The 20,399-nt window shown below is 34.1% G+C and overlaps 1 protein-coding gene across 1 annotated transcript in view; it reads right to left on the bottom strand.

The window, feature by feature from the left end:
- Positions 1-422: 422 nt before the first annotated feature.
- Positions 423-20,399, bottom strand: part of LOC127641843 (Fc receptor-like protein 5) — a 21,793-nt gene continuing 1,816 nt past the window's right edge. Inside the window, exons 3-7 of the mRNA XM_052124659.1 lie at positions 4,737-5,012; positions 1,243-1,524; positions 750-1,025; positions 554-662; positions 423-435 (exon numbers count right to left, since the gene is read on the bottom strand). Of these exons, the coding sequence (XP_051980619.1) occupies positions 423-435; positions 554-662; positions 750-1,025; positions 1,243-1,524; positions 4,737-5,012 (956 nt within the window). The remainder of the gene's footprint in view (positions 436-553; positions 663-749; positions 1,026-1,242; positions 1,525-4,736; positions 5,013-20,399) is intronic.

Here is a 20,399-nt window from a genome sequence, read left to right as displayed (position 1 = left end):
AGTGCAAAATATATTTATGACATTAATAATCAAGAGTTTAAGATAGTATTTAAATCTGTAAGAAAGCATAAAGTCCAGAATATTTCAAACACAAAGACACACTTATTTAAAGTACGAAACATCAGATCACACACAAATCCACACAATAAAACTAGATCAGAATAAAACTAAAGTGTTTCTGCTCTTATTCATTATTTGAACATGAAACAGGAAATATTCAAGTAAAAGATTCAAATAGAAATCATAGAAAAGCAGAAACACAAAATACAATGTTTTAAAATCATATGAATGAGAAATCAATTCTACAACAAATGAAACATGGTGAAATAATGAACAGGAATGTAAGAAAAAGTCTTCTGAACGTTTTTAAAGAGATTCAGATTGAAGTTTCTTCCTCTGTTACTGCAAACTGACTTTGATCTTCAACAGATGAAACTATCAAATACAAAAACAATATTAGAAACATGTCATTGAACTCCACTTTCATATTGTTTCCTCTGCTGTTATTGTCTTTGTGAACATTTCATCTGTTGATTATATTGATCTCTTTTACCTCTCAGCTCTGTAGCATTTGAACACCAGCACGACTGTCGCCATCAGATATGGACAAACTGCCAGAAGAGAACTGAGAGTGTGTAAGACACAAATCTGATCTGCTGACACTGAAAAACAGACACACAAGCACATGATGATTGAGTATATCTGAACAAGTGCACATGAATGAATAGAAAGAGAGAATAAACTCTCACCTGTGACACTGACCCACAATGCATCACTGTAGTTTGTGTAGTAAACTGGTTCTCCTCTTCCAGCTCTACACCAGTACTGACCTCCATCAGACACTGAATCAATATGGACTCTGTAGGAGTTTGTTTCTGTCTTGTTTTTCTCAGAGTTCTGTGTGTGTTTGTACCAGTAAAAGTCCCATCCAGCGGTCTGAGTCATGTGACAGATCAGAGTCACCGTGTTTCCTGTCAGTGCAGCTCCTGCAGTATCTGATGTGAGTTCAGGATTGAGCTTTGAGTCTGTGGTGAAGAACATTTGGGTCATTAATAAACAGAGTTCATCTTCTGCTCGTCTTTACTACAGTAATTACTGACCTTCAGAGCTCCTGATAAACACTCAGTACAAACTGAATAAAATTTGCATACATTGATAAACTCCACAAATGTTTCTTTCTTTATTTTTTTGTTTTTTAAACTCACTAAAAAATATCTCAAATCAGATGAAGTAAATCAGCACCTTCAACTGTTACTTGAACTGTGTTACTGAACTGTGTGTCGTAGTTTCCTCTTTGTGCTCTGCATCTGTACTGTCCTCCATCAGAGACTTTCACTGATCTGATTGTTTTAGTTCCTGCAGCATCACTGGATTCAGAGTTGACTGGATTGACTGAATCATCTTTAATCCAGCTGTATCTCCACTCAGTGTGTGTTTGTGTCTGTATGTCACATGTGAGAGTGACTGTCTCTCCTCTGAACACATGATGATCTGGATTTACACGCACTTCAGGTTTTGGTCTCTCTGTATAAAACACAAGTAAATATTCATCTATTTTACAATAATACAAGAATTAGACTGTAATCAGTTCATCTGAAGATTATGAAGATTTGAATCATTGAAATAAATGTAATAAATACAACAACACACATATCCACATTATTCCTGAGCACAGATTGATTTGACCCAATTTGTGTTGGCAACCGTTCCTCACCAGTAACAGCACAAGATATAAGTATTGTAATGATTATTGAACAGTTTAACACTTCAAATATACATTTTCATGCGTTCAGTCATTTGTTGCATTTGTGATTTAGTTCAATTCTACAAAACCTGCTGAAAATATATTATTCATGTGCAGTTTATTTATTGCCATTTTGTCCAAAACTGACAATTTCTGCCACAGTTTCAATTTCTTGCATTCATATTTTCAATGTCAATTTCCTGAACACCAAAAGCATTTTTAAACCCAATTTAGTACAATGTTTTAAAATAAAAGATATTATTAGTATTTTCAAACACATTGTCCTGCTGTTACTGCACATTATAATGTTGAGCGAGGGTTTAAATCCGTTTGCTGCATTTGTGAATGTGACAGAAATCATAAACATAACTTTAGTCTAACTAGTCATTACAAATCATGTAAAACTACATTGAATCTTGTGTTTTTATGAAACGGGCTATAATTTATTATCCCGTGTACTGTATTTCCACATACATTCATCTCCGTGAAGTCCGTGGGATGGTGCTTAATGTTTGAAGTGTTTCCGTCGATAACTTTTGCAGCAAACTTTACAGACTGGGTCTCATCAACACTGATGGAGCTTCGTGGGTCTTTCACAAGTAATCCCAGACAGCGGAATAAAGGTTCAGACTCGTCCGGACATGTCTGTATATGTTTCACTCGTGCTGGACTTCTGATGTGCTCGTGATGCGCTCGCAACACCTGCATGTCACCTTTAAAACTGAGTGACAGTCAAATGCAACACGAGGAAGAAGCAAATTTAAAGATTTATTTTATCTAGCAAGTTTATATGATGATGTGTAAATGTCACAGATTCTGTCTTAATGAGAAACAGATTCACATTCTTCTCTGCATATCGCCCCCTGCTGTCTCGCAAAACATGACAAACATTGATCTGTTTCTCACCCACACCATCATATCACTTCTGAAGACATGGATTAAACCACTGGAGTCTTATGGATACTTTTATGCTGCCTTTATGTGCTTTTTGGAGCATCAAAATTATGCTAAAATATTCTTTTAAAAATCTGAATTTGTGTTCTGCAGAAGAAAGGAAGTCACACACATCTGGGGTGGCATGAGGGTGAGTAAATGATGAGAGGATTTTCACTTTTGGGTAAAAATCTCTTTAAAGTGATCAGCTCAGCCAGAAGTTAATATTCTGTCATCATTTCTCTACCCTCATGTTGTTCCAAACCAGTGTGAGGCTTTGTTAGGGACTGACTGTCTCAGTCACCATTCACTTTCAATATATATATAAAACATTCACTGAAAGTAAATAGTGACTCAAACATTCTGTGTAATATCTCCTGTGTTGCATGGAAGAAAGAAAGTCCTACGGGTTTGGAACAACATGATGGTGAATGATGACAGAATTCCCATGAATAATAATTCTATAATACATGTTCAATGTGTTTTATGTTCTGGAATATCAGGGACTAAATGTCTATTTGTCATTTGTGAAAGTAACGAGTTACTCACTACTTGAGTACTCTTTTAATTACTTTCTTACTCTTACTCAAGTAATTATTTGTGTTAGTACTTTTACTTCTACTTGAGTAATTATGATTTTGAAGTAATTGTACTTTTACTTGAGTTCAGTTTTTGGCTATTCTTCCCACCTCTGGATAACAATTAAAGTATTTATCCTGTAAATACATTTACATTTTATTTTCAGTGACAGAAGTCAGTAAGTAAATTGTTGTGCTTGATCCCATTAAATGTCAAACACGGACCATTGCATGGGCCGCCCTGGGGTCATCTGTAACCTTTGACCCCCCCTGGGGCATGTTTTATACATTATATTATAGATTTTATAGAATTATATAGAATTATTTTCTTTATACACAAGGTCAGAATCTAAAGTTATTTAAAACATTTAATTAACTGAGGAATAAAAGTCACTGTGACAACATGCCCCAATGGTGAAACATATGAGGGGTAAGTTGTCACAGTGGAAGATTGCTAATTTTAAACATATTATTAGGGCCTAAATAAAACATTGTGGTGTTTTTCTTCAAAATATTTCCCTCATTTAACATTTTACAGCTTGTATAATTCTTGAAACTTACATTTAAAGACAGGAGCATCAGCTCGAAGTCCACAACTCTCTTAAAGGGACAGTCCACCCAAAAATGACAATTCTCTCATCATTTACTCACACTTTTGCGAGTGGTCAGTTTCGCACTAAAACAGGCGGGGCTCAAACACCATAGCCAATATTAGAATATCAGTGTTATTGTAGAGAGGTTTCAAATAGGTTGTGTATGAAGACACTCCCATATGTGTTAGTAAACGCAATGTCTCGTTCCCTTCGTCTCAGGGAACCGAGGTTACGTACGTAACAGAGACGTTTCCTGAGGAGAACCTCCACGAGACTTCATTCATATCAGGTGTGTCTCGTCACACACTGCCACCATAATCTCAGCGCCCCTCCTCCTGCCCGCTCACGTCATGAACTCGCTCCTCCCCTCTTAATGTCTTCTTCTTCTTCTTCTTCTTCTTTATTGGCGGCACACATTCTTAAATAGATCATTACCGCCATCATAAAAGCTTCTTTAAGGTTAATTGTTAAAGTGATGTTTAAAGTATTACATTTATAAATATTTTCAGAAACATGTGAGTTTAAAGTGCCGATAGTGAACAGAGTCGAGATGAGCGTTTGATGTGTTTTTGACAGTGCTTCATCTGATTATGTAGATGTCATGATGGTCCGAGGTTTGTTATGTTCATATCATTCACTAATTTGAGTTGTTCTGACAGAAAACAACTTCACAAGTTGATCCTCAAAGTCATTTTGACTCCAAATAACACTTAAATGTTTGTTGTTCTCCGTCTGAATCGCTCGTTTCGGTAGTTTTTACATTGTGTCTCGAGACCAGAAACACAAAACAGGCAATTACAATCATCATGTGTCGTCCAGTAGTTGCTCAGGAAAACTGTGGATCTGCTGATGATGCATATGATTATAATATAACAGATGATCACTCACCGATGACAGTAAATGACACTTCATTACTCCAGTCAGTGTCGATTTGTGTAGATGTTCTTGTAGCGTAACACCTGCATTTACTGTATCCGCTGTATCTGCTGTAACTTGCAGTAAACTTGAACTCTTTCTCATTAGAGTCTTGAACATCATAACCATCACACTGAAATCTGTATGTCCAGTCTGTCTCTTCTGTCCCCTGTACGTCACATGTGAGAGTGACAGTCTCTCCTCTGAATATCGGTGATGTTTCAGGATTTACAGTCAGAACAGGTTTATCTGTAAGAACCAGAAACAAACACACAACTCTCACTTTACAAACACACATGTTGCATCTACAGTTATGAACACACACACACACACACACACACACACACACACACACACACACACACACACACACACACACACACACACACACACACACTTATACTCTTATTTTTATTGCACATTCTATATTGTGTGTATTGTTTACTGTACATTGTATATTATTATTGTGTTGTGTAAATATTGTAATAAAATAATAAAAGTGATTTGGTTTGATTTGACACCATAATATGCACCCGTTACCCTCTTTAATTGTATTTAATGATTCATTTCATGAAAATAATCCACGGTATGATCATGAAAAGGTTTTTTTCTAGATAACACCGGAAGTGCTTCACTGATGACACTCATATAACACACAAATACTCATATAACACACACATACTCATATAACACACAAACACTCATATAACACACAAACACACATATAACACACATACTCATATAACACACAAATACTCATATAACACACAAACACTCATATAACACACAAACACTCATATAACACACACATACTCATATAACACACACATACTCATATAACACACACACACTCATATAACACACACACACTCATATAACACACACACACTCATATAACACACACATACTCATATAACACACAAACACTCATATAACACACAAACACTCATATAACACACAAACACTCATATAACACACATCACTCATATAACACACAAACACTCATATAACACACACATACTCATATAACACACAAACACTCATATAACACACAAACACTCATATAACACACATCACTCATATAACACACAAACACTCATATAACACACACATACTCATATAACACACAAACACTCATATAACACACAAACACTCATATAACACAAACATACTCATATAACACACATCACTCATATAACACACAAACACTCATATAACACACAAACACTCATATAACACACATCACTCATATAACACACAAACACTCATATAACACACACATACTCATATAACACAAACATACTCATATAACACACATCACTCATATAACACAAACATACTCATATAACACACATCACTCATATAACACAAACATACTCATATAACACACATCACTCATATAACACAAACATACTCATATAACACACATCACTCATATAACACAAACATACTCATATAACACACAAACACTCATATAACACACACATACTCATATAACACACAAACACTCATATAACACACAAACACTCATATAACACAAACATACTCATATAACACACATCACTCATATAACACAAACATACTCATATAACACACATCACTCATATAACACACAAACACTCATATAACACACACATACTCATATAACACACAAACACTCATATAACACACAAACACTCATATAACACAAACATACTCATATAACACACATCACTCATATAACACACAAACACTCATATAACACACAAACACTCATATAACACACATCACTCATATAACACACAAACACTCATATAACACACACATACTCATATAACACACAAACACTCATATAACACACAAACACTCATATAACACAAACATACTCATATAACACACATCACTCATATAACACACAAACACTCATATAACACACACATACTCATATAACACACACATACTCATATAACACACAAACACTCATATAACACACACACACTCATATAACACACAAACACTCATATAACACACACATACTCATATAACACACACATACTCATATAACACACAAACACTCATATAACACACACACACTCATATAACACACAAACACTCATATAACACACACATACTCATATAACACACACATACTCATATAACACACAAACACTCATATAACACACAAACACTCATATAACACACACACACTCATATAACACACAAACACTCATATAACACACAAACACTCATATAACACACAAACACTCATATAACACACACATACTCATATAACACACAAACACTCATATAACACACAAACACTCATATAACACACAAACACTCATATAACACACACATACTCATATAACACACACACACTCATATAACACACACATACTCATATAACACACACATACTCATATAACACACAAACACTCATATAACACACACACACTCATATAACACACACACACTCATATAACACACACACACTCATATAACACACACACACTCATATAACACACACACACTCATATAACACACACACACTCATATAACACACACATACTCATATAACACACAAACACTCATATAACACACACATACTCATATAACACACACATACTCATATAACACACACACACTCATATAACACACACACACTCATATAACACACACACACTCATATAACACACACATACTCATATAACACACAAACACTCATATAACACACACATACTCATATAACACACACATACTCATATAACACACAAACACTCATATAACACACACACACTCATATAACACACACATACTCATATAACACAGACATACTCATATAACACACACACACTCATATAACACACAAATACTCATATAACACACACATACTCATATAACACACACATACTCATATAACACACATCACTCATATAACACACAAACACTCATATAACACACAAACACTCATATAACACACAAACACTCATATAACACACACATCACTCATATAACACACACACACTCATATAACACACACATACTCATATAACACACACATACTCATATAACACACACATACTCATATAACACACATCACTCATATAACACACAAACACTCATATAACACACAAACACTCATATAACACACACATACTCATATAACACACACATACTCATATAACACACACATACTCATATAACACACAAACACTCATATAACACACAAACACTCATATAACACACACATACTCATATAACACACATACTCATATAACACACACACACTCATATAACACACACACACTCATATAACACACACATACTCATATAACACAAACACTCATATAACACACAAACACTCATATAACACACATCACTCATATAACACACAAACACTCATATAACACACACATACTCATATAACACACAAACACTCATATAACACACAAACACTCATATAACACACACATACTCATATAACACACATCACTCATATAACACACAAACACTCATATAACACACACATACTCATATAACACACACATACTCATATAACACACAAACACTCATATAACACACACACACTCATATAACACACAAACACTCATATAACACACACATACTCATATAACACACACATACTCATATAACACACAAACACTCATATAACACACACACACTCATATAACACACACATACTCATATAACACACATCACTCATATAACACACAAACACTCATATAACACACACATACTCATATAACACACACATACTCATATAACACACAAACACTCATATAACACACACACACTCATATAACACACACATACTCATATAACACACACATACTCATATAACACACAAACACTCATATAACACACACACACTCATATAACACACACATACTCATATAACACACACATACTCATATAACACACACATACTCATATAACACACACACACTCATATAACACACAAATACTCATATAACACACACATACTCATATAACACACACATACTCATATAACACACATCACTCATATAACACACAAACACTCATATAACACACAAACACTCATATAACACACACATCACTCATATAACACACAAACACTCATATAACACACACACACTCATATAACACACAAATACTCATATAACACACACATACTCATATAACACACACATACTCATATAACACACATCACTCATATAACACACAACACTCATATAACACACACATACTCATATAACACACACATACTCATATAACACACATCACTCATATAACACACACACACTCATATAACACACACATACTCATATAACACACACATACTCATATAACACACAAACACTCATATAACACACAAACACTCATATAACACACACATCACTCATATAACACACAAACACTCATATAACACACAAACACTCATATAACACACATCACTCATATAACACACAAACACTCATATAACACACAAACACTCATATAACACACATCACTCATATAACACACACATACTCATATAACACACACATACTCATATAACACACACATACTCATATAACACACACATACTCATATAACACACAAACACTCATATAACACACAAACACTCATATAACACACATCACTCATATAACACACACATACTCATATAACACACACATACTCATATAACACACAAACACTCATATAACACACAAACACTCATATAACACACATCACTCATATAACACACACATACTCATATAACACACACATACTCATATAACACACACATACTCATATAACACACAAACACTCATATAACACACAAACACTCATATAACACACATCACTCATATAACACACAAACACTCATATAACACACACATACTCATATAACACACATATACTCATATAACACACAATACTCATATAACACACGCACTCATATAACACACAAACACTCATATAACACACACACACTCATATAACACACACATACTCATATAACACACAAACACTCATATAACACACAAACACTCATATAACACACAAACACTCATATAACACACACATACTCATATAACACACACATACTCATATAACACACAAACACTCATATAACACACACATACTAATATAACACACACATACTCATATAACACACACATATTCATATAACACACAAATACTCATATAACACACACATACTCATATAACACACACATACTCATATAACACACAAACACTCATATAACACACACATACTCATATAACACACAAACACTCATATAACACACACATACTCATATAACACACACATACTCATATAACACACACACACTCATATAACACACACATACTCATATAACACACACACATACTCATATAACACACAAACACTCATATAACACACAAACACTCATATAACACACAAACACTCATATAACACACACATACTCATATAACACACAAACACTCATATAACACACAAACACACATATAACACACATACTCATATAACACACAATTACTCATATAACACACAAACACTCATATAACACACACATACTCATATAACACACAAACACTCATATAACACACACATACTCATATAACACACAAACACTCATATAACACACAAATACTCATATAACACACACATACTCATATAACACACACATACAACACACACATACTCATATAACACACATACTCATATAACACACATACTCATATAACACACACACACTCATATAACACACACACACTCATATAACACACACACACTCATATAACACACAAACACTCATATAACACACACATACTCATATAACACACAAATACTCATATAACACACACACACTCATATACACACACACATACTCATATAACACACAAACACTCATATAACACACAAACACTCATATAACACACAAACACTCATATAACACACACATACTCATATAACACACAAACACTCATATAACACACAAACACTCATATAACACACACACACTCATATAACACACACACAGTCATATAACACACACATACTCATATAACACACATACTCATATAACACACAAATACTCATATAACACACACACACTCATATAACACACACACATACTCATATAACACACAAACACTCATATAACACACAAACACTCATATAACACACAAACACTCATATAACACACACATACTCATATAACACACAAACACTCATATAACACACAAATACTCATATAACACACACATACTCATATAACACACACATACAACACACACATACTCATATAACACACATACTCATATAACACACATACTCATATAACACACATACTCATATAACACACACACACTCATATAACACACAAACACTCATATAACACACACATACTCATATAACACACATACTCATATAACACACAAATACTCATATAACACACACACACTCATATAACACACACATACTCATATAACACACATACTCATATAACACACAAACACTCATATAACACACAAACACTCATATAACACACAAACACTCATATAACACACACATACTCATATAACACACAAACACTCATATAACACACAAACACTCATATAACACACACATACTCATATAACACACAAACACTCATATAACACACACATACTCATATAACACACAAACACTCATATAACACACACATACTCATATAACACACACATACTCATATAACACACACATACTCATATAACACACATACTCATATAACACACATACTCATATAACACACACATACTCATATAACACACACACACTCATATAACACACAAACACTCATATAACACACAAATACTCATATAACACACAAACACTCATATAACACACACATACTCATATAACACACAAACACTCATATAACACACAAACACTCATATAACACACAAACACTCATATAACACACACATACTCATATAACACACAAACACTCATATAACACACACATACTCATATAACACACACACACTCATATAACACACAAACACTCATATAACACACACACACTCATATAACACACAAACACTCATATAACACACACATACTCATATAACACACACACACTCATATAACACACAAACACTCATATAACACACAAACACTCATATAACACACACACACTCATATAACACACAAACACTCATATAACACACACATACTCATATAACACACACACACTCATATAACACACAAACACTCATATAACACACACATACTCATATAACACACACACACTCATATAACACACACACACTCATATAACACACACACACTCATATAACACACACATACTCATATAACACACAAACACTCATATAACACACACATACTCATATAACACACACATACTCATATAACACACAAACACTCATATAACACACACACACTCATATAACACACACATACTCATATAACACAGACATACTCATATAACACACACACACTCATATAACACACAAATACTCATATAACACACACATACTCATATAACACACACATACTCATATAACACACATCACTCATATAACACACAAACACTCATATAACACACAAACACTCATATAACACACAAACACTCATATAACACACACATCACTCATATAACACACACACACTCATATAACACACAAATACTCATATAACACACACATACTCATATAACACACACATACTCATATAACACACACATACTCATATAACACACATCACTCATATAACACACAAACACTCATATAACACACAAACACTCATATAACACACACATACTCATATAACACACACATACTCATATAACACACACATACTCATATAACACACAAACACTCATATAACACACAAACACTCATATAACACACACATACTCATATAACACACACATACTCATATAACACACACACACTCATATAACACACACACACTCATATAACACACACACACTCATATAACACACACATACTCATATAACACAAACACTCATATAACACACAAACACTCATATAACACACATCACTCATATAACACACAAACACTCATATAACACACACATACTCATATAACACACAAACACTCATATAACACACAAACACTCATATAACACACACATACTCATATAACACACATCACTCATATAACACACAAACACTCATATAACACACACATACTCATATAACACACACATACTCATATAACACACAAACACTCATATAACACACACACACTCATATAACACACAAACACTCATATAACACACACATACTCATATAACACACACATACTCATATAACACACAAACACTCATATAACACACACACACTCATATAACACACACATACTCATATAACACACATCACTCATATAACACACAAACACTCATATAACACACACATACTCATATAACACACACATACTCATATAACACACAAACACTCATATAACACACACACACTCATATAACACACACATACTCATATAACACACAAACACTCATATAACACACACACACTCATATAACACACACATACTCATATAACACACACATACTCATATAACACACACATACTCATATAACACACACACACTCATATAACACACAAATACTCATATAACACACACATACTCATATAACACACACATACTCATATAACACACATCACTCATATAACACACAAACACTCATATAACACACAAACACTCATATAACACACACATCACTCATATAACACACAAACACTCATATAACACACACACACTCATATAACACACAAATACTCATATAACACACACATACTCATATAACACACACATACTCATATAACACACATCACTCATATAACACACAAACACTCATATAACACACACATACTCATATAACACACACATACTCATATAACACACATCACTCATATAACACACACACACACTCATATAACACACACATACTCATATAACACACACATACTCATATAACACACAAACACTCATATAACACACAAACACTCATATAACACACACATCACTCATATAACACACAAACACTCATATAACACACAAACACTCATATAACACACATCACTCATATAACACACAAACACTCATATAACACACAAACACTCATATAACACACATCACTCATATAACACACACATACTCATATAACACACACATACTCATATAACACACACATACTCATATAACACACACATACTCATATAACACACAAACACTCATATAACACACAAACACTCATATAACACACATCACTCATATAACACACACATACTCATATAACACACACATACTCATATAACACACACATACTCATATAACACACAAACACTCATATAACACACAAACACTCATATAACACACATCACTCATATAACACACACATACTCATATAACACACACATACTCATATAACACACACATACTCATATAACACACAAACACTCATATAACACACAAACACTCATATAACACACATCACTCATATAACACACAAACACTCATATAACACACACATACTCATATAACACACATATACTCATATAACACACACATACTCATATAACACACGTCACTCATATAACACACAAACACTCATATAACACACACACACTCATATAACACACACATACTCATATAACACACAAACACTCATATAACACACAAACACTCATATAACACACAAACACACATATAACACACACATACTCATATAACACACACATACTCATATAACACACAAACACTCATATAACACACACATACTAATATAACACACACATACTCATATAACACACACATATTCATATAACACACAAATACTCATATAACACACACATACTCATATAACACACACATACTCATATAACACACAAACACTCATATAACACACACATACTCATATAACACACAAACACTCATATAACACACACATACTCATATAACACACACATACTCATATAACACACACACACTCATATAACACACACATACTCATATAACACACACACACATACTCATATAACACACAAACACTCATATAACACACAAACACTCATATAACACACAAACACTCATATAACACACACATACTCATATAACACACAAACACTCATATAACACACAAACACACATATAACACACATACTCATATAACACACAATTACTCATATAACACACAAACACTCATATAACACACACATACTCATATAACACACAAACACTCATATAACACACACATACTCATATAACACACAAACACTCATATAACACACAAATACTCATATAACACACACATACTCATATAACACACACATACAACACACACATACTCATATAACACACATACTCATATAACACACATACTCATATAACACACACACACTCATATAACACACACACACTCATATAACACACACACACTCATATAACACACAAACACTCATATAACACACACATACTCATATAACACACAAATACTCATATAACACACACACACTCATATAACACACACACATACTCATATAACACACAAACACTCATATAACACACAAACACTCATATAACACACAAACACTCATATAACACACACATACTCATATAACACACAAACACTCATATAACACACAAACACTCATATAACACACACACACTCATATAACACACACACAGTCATATAACACACACATACTCATATAACACACATACTCATATAACACACAAATACTCATATAACACACACACACTCATATAACACACACACTACTCATATAACACACAAACACTCATATAACACACAAACACTCATATAACACACAAACACTCATATAACACACACATACTCATATAACACACAAACACTCATATAACACACAAATACTCATATAACACACACATACTCATATAACACACACATACAACACACACATACTCATATAACACACATACTCATATAACACACATACTCATATAACACACATACTCATATAACACACACACACTCATATAACACACAAACACTCATATAACACACACATACTCATATAACACACATACTCATATAACACACAAATACTCATATAACACACACACACTCATATAACACACACACATACTCATATAACACACATACTCATATAACACACAAACACTCATATAACACACAAACACTCATATAACACACAAACACTCATATAACACACACATACTCATATAACACACAAACACTCATATAACACACAAACACTCATATAACACACACATACTCATATAACACACAAACACTCATAACACACACATACTCATATAACACACAAACACTCATATAACACACACATACTCATATAACACACACATACTCATATAACACACACATACTCATATAACACACATACTCATATAACACACACATACTCATATAACACACACACACTCATATAACACACAAACACTCATATAACACACAAATACTCATATAACACACAAACACTCATATAACACACACATACTCATATAACACACAAACACTCATATAACACACAAACACTCATATAACACACACATACTCATATAACACACAAACACTCATATAACACACACATACTCATATAACACACACACACTCATATAACACACAAACACTCATATAACACACACACACTCATATAACACACAAACACTCATATAACACACACATACTCATATAACACACACACACTCATATAACACACAAACACTCATATAACACACAAACACTCATATAACACACACACACTCATATAACACACAAACACTCATATAACACACACATACTCATATAACACACACACACTCATATAACACACAAACACTCATATAACACACAAACACTCATATAACACACACACACTCATATAACACACAAACACTCATATAACACACACACACTCATATAACACACAAACACTCATATAACACACACATACTCATATAACACACACACACTCATATAACACACAAACACTCATATAACACACAAACACTCATATAACACACACACACTCATATAACACACAAACACTCATATAACACACACACACTCATATAACACACAAACACTCATATAACACACACACACTCATATAACACACAAACACTCATATAACACACACATACTCATATAACACACACACACTCATATAACACACAAACACTCATATAACACACAAACACTCATATAACACACACACACTCATATAACACACAAACACTCATATAACACACAAACACTCATATAACACACACATACTCATATAACACACAAACACTCATATAACACACACATACTCATATAACACACACACACTCATATAACACACACACACTCATATAACACACAAACACTCATATAACACACAAATACTCATATAACACACAAACACTCATATAACACACAAACACTCATATAACACACACATACTCATATAACACACAAACACTCATATAACACACACATACTCATATAACACACAAACACTCATATAACACACACATACTCATATAACACACAAACACTCATATAACACACACATACTCATATAACACACACATACTCATATAACACACAAACACTCATATAACACACACATACTCATATAACACACAAACACTCATATAACACACAAACACTCATATAACACACACATACTCATATAACACACAAACACTCATATAACACACAAACACTCATATAACACACATACTCATATAACACACACACACTCATATAACACACAAACACTCATATAACACACACACACTCATATAACACACATACTCATATAACACACACACACTCATATAACACACAAACACTCATATAACACACAAACACTCATATAACACACACATACTCATATAACACACAAACACTCATATAACACACACATACTCATATAACACACAAACACTCATATAACACACACATACTCATATAACACACAAACACTCATATAACACACACATACTCATATAACACACACATACTCATATAACACACAAACACTCATATAACACACACATACTCATATAACACACAAACACTCATATAACACACAAACACTCATATAACACACACATACTCATATAACACACAAACACTCATATAACACACAAACACTCATATAACACACATACTCATATAACACACACACACTCATATAACACACAAACACTCATATAACACACACACACTCATATAACACACATACTCATATAACACACACACACTCATATAACACACAAACACTCATATAACACACACACACTCATATAACACACAAACACTCATATAACACACAAACACTCATAAAACACACAAACACTCATATAACACACAAACACTCATATAACACACACAAACACTCATATAACACACAAACACTCATATAACACACATACTCATATAACACACAAACACTCATATAACACACACATACTCATATAACACACAAACACTCATATAACACACATCACTCGGAAACAACTCTGAAGATGACATCAGAGGTCTAAATATGGCGCAGGTTGCCATCCGTTAGTTAGCTACGAGCGCTGGGATTCAGAGATCGAGGCGGTCCGTGTGCATGCGGATTGTGGATTTGGAGAGTTCAGTGGTGAAAGTGGAAGTAAGAGTGAACGTGTGCGGGGGTTGCCGAACTATTTCAGAATTCGGACGAGCGGTCATGGCGACAGCAGTCGGGAAGGGGAGAGATGACTCATCACGAATAAAAAAAGAGTGTGTCTGAACCAGAGACTAAGGATGGTGGAGAGGAGTCGGAGGAGGGAGAAGGAGATGAGATGGAGGTAGGATGGACACAGGTAGGAGAAGGGAGAGGTAAATCCACAAATAATGGGAAAAAGAAGAGGATGAAAAAGAATAGCAGGGAAGAGTTGGCAAGTAGCTCAGGGGAGAGTGAGGAGAGGGTATGGGAGAAGGGAGAAGGGATAAGTTTAAAATGATGGTCTGGTTTAAGATAGTAGTGGTATGATGGGGATTAGTCCTAATGATTTGACAAATGAGTTGAGAAGGTTAATAGGGGAAATTAACAGTGCTAGAGTGATGGAAGTTGGGGCATTGTTGGTGACATGCAGCAATAACAAACAGAGAAATAAAGTGATGAGATTAAAAACGGTGTGTAAGCAAGAGGTAATGAGTTGTAGGCCAGTAGGAGGAAGGCTATGGGTAAGTGGTGTAACTACTGGAGTACCTTTGGAGGTGTCAGTGGAAGAGAAGAATATTGAGGGAGGGAAAGTTGGTGAGGCCAGTTGTTGGCAGGTGAATAGAGAGGGAAGTAGAGTGGATAGTTTTTCTGTAATGCTAAAGTTTGAAGATGGGATATTACCAGATCGAGTTAAAATAGGTTATATTAGTTATCCAGTAAGAGAATATGTAAAAGCACCGGTAAGATGTTATAATTGCCAGAGATATGGACACATCGCTAAAGTCTGTACGGCAAAAAAGAGATGTGCTCGTTGTGGAGGTGAGCGTGATTAAAGTCGGTGTGAAACAGGTGCTGAGGTTAGGTGCTGCAATTGTGGTGGAGCACATGATGTTGCATATGGGGGCTGTGAAGTTAGGAAGAAAGCAGTGGAGGTACAGAAAGAGAGGGAGAAAAGTAGATTGTCATATGTTGAGACAGTGAAAGTAGTAGAATTAAGGAGCAAGGAGAAGTCAGAAGATGGTAATGATAGAGGGCAGATCATAAAGGCAACAAGAGGACCAATAAGAGTGAGAGAAGAAGGAAGGATCAGGAAGATGAGTTAAGAGTAAGTAAAACTTTGAGCTGTTATTAATTGCAGAGCTCAGATGGAAAGAGAACTGAGAGGATACAAATTATTGTGAGGGCAGCTGAGAGATGTTTAGATGTGAATTAATGACATGGGAGATAGTTAGGGATTGCCTAACAACAGAATTACAGCCAAGTCAGGAAACATGTTCTGGTCATTAATTATGATGATACTAATATTACAGTGGAATGGCAGGAGTCTTTTTGCAAATGGATTGGAGTTCAAAGGGTAAGTAAATGAATGAAGGATAAACCACATGTGATATGTATACAAGAATCATGGATTAAACCCAGATTTGATGTAGTTTTGAAGGGATATTCAGCAGTAAGAAGGGATAGAGTAGAGGGGAATGGAGGGGGATGTGTTACTTTTATAAGATGAGGAATTCCGTATAGATTGGTGGGAATGTGGAAATCAAAGGAGTATGTAGTAGTTGAGAAATGGGACCAAGGTCAGAAATATACTATAATACATTTTTCTAATCCATGTAAGAGACTGCAGTTAACCCTCTGGGGGCGCCGGCGCGTCCTGCTGGATATTTTCCTCATTACAGCATTAGAGACTATAAAGGGTCTTATTTTATTTGTGTACACTCACAATAACAACAAAATCTTGTGCTTTTGTAAAATAAAGAAAATAAAAAGGGTGATCTTACAGCAGTCTCTGTGTTCACGAGCATATTTCAGAAACACGTCACAGAAATGAACTGAAACTCTGCGAATACTGATCACACAAACATGAAACATATGTCTAAAGAAAGCTTCAAATGTCTA

Source organism: Xyrauchen texanus, unplaced genomic scaffold (genome assembly GCF_025860055.1).
Source record: "Xyrauchen texanus isolate HMW12.3.18 unplaced genomic scaffold, RBS_HiC_50CHRs HiC_scaffold_187, whole genome shotgun sequence".
NCBI lineage: Eukaryota > Metazoa > Chordata > Actinopteri > Cypriniformes > Catostomidae > Xyrauchen > Xyrauchen texanus.
The sequence above is the reverse complement of the archived record's forward strand: the minus strand, read 5'-3'. Positions and strand labels throughout refer to the sequence as shown.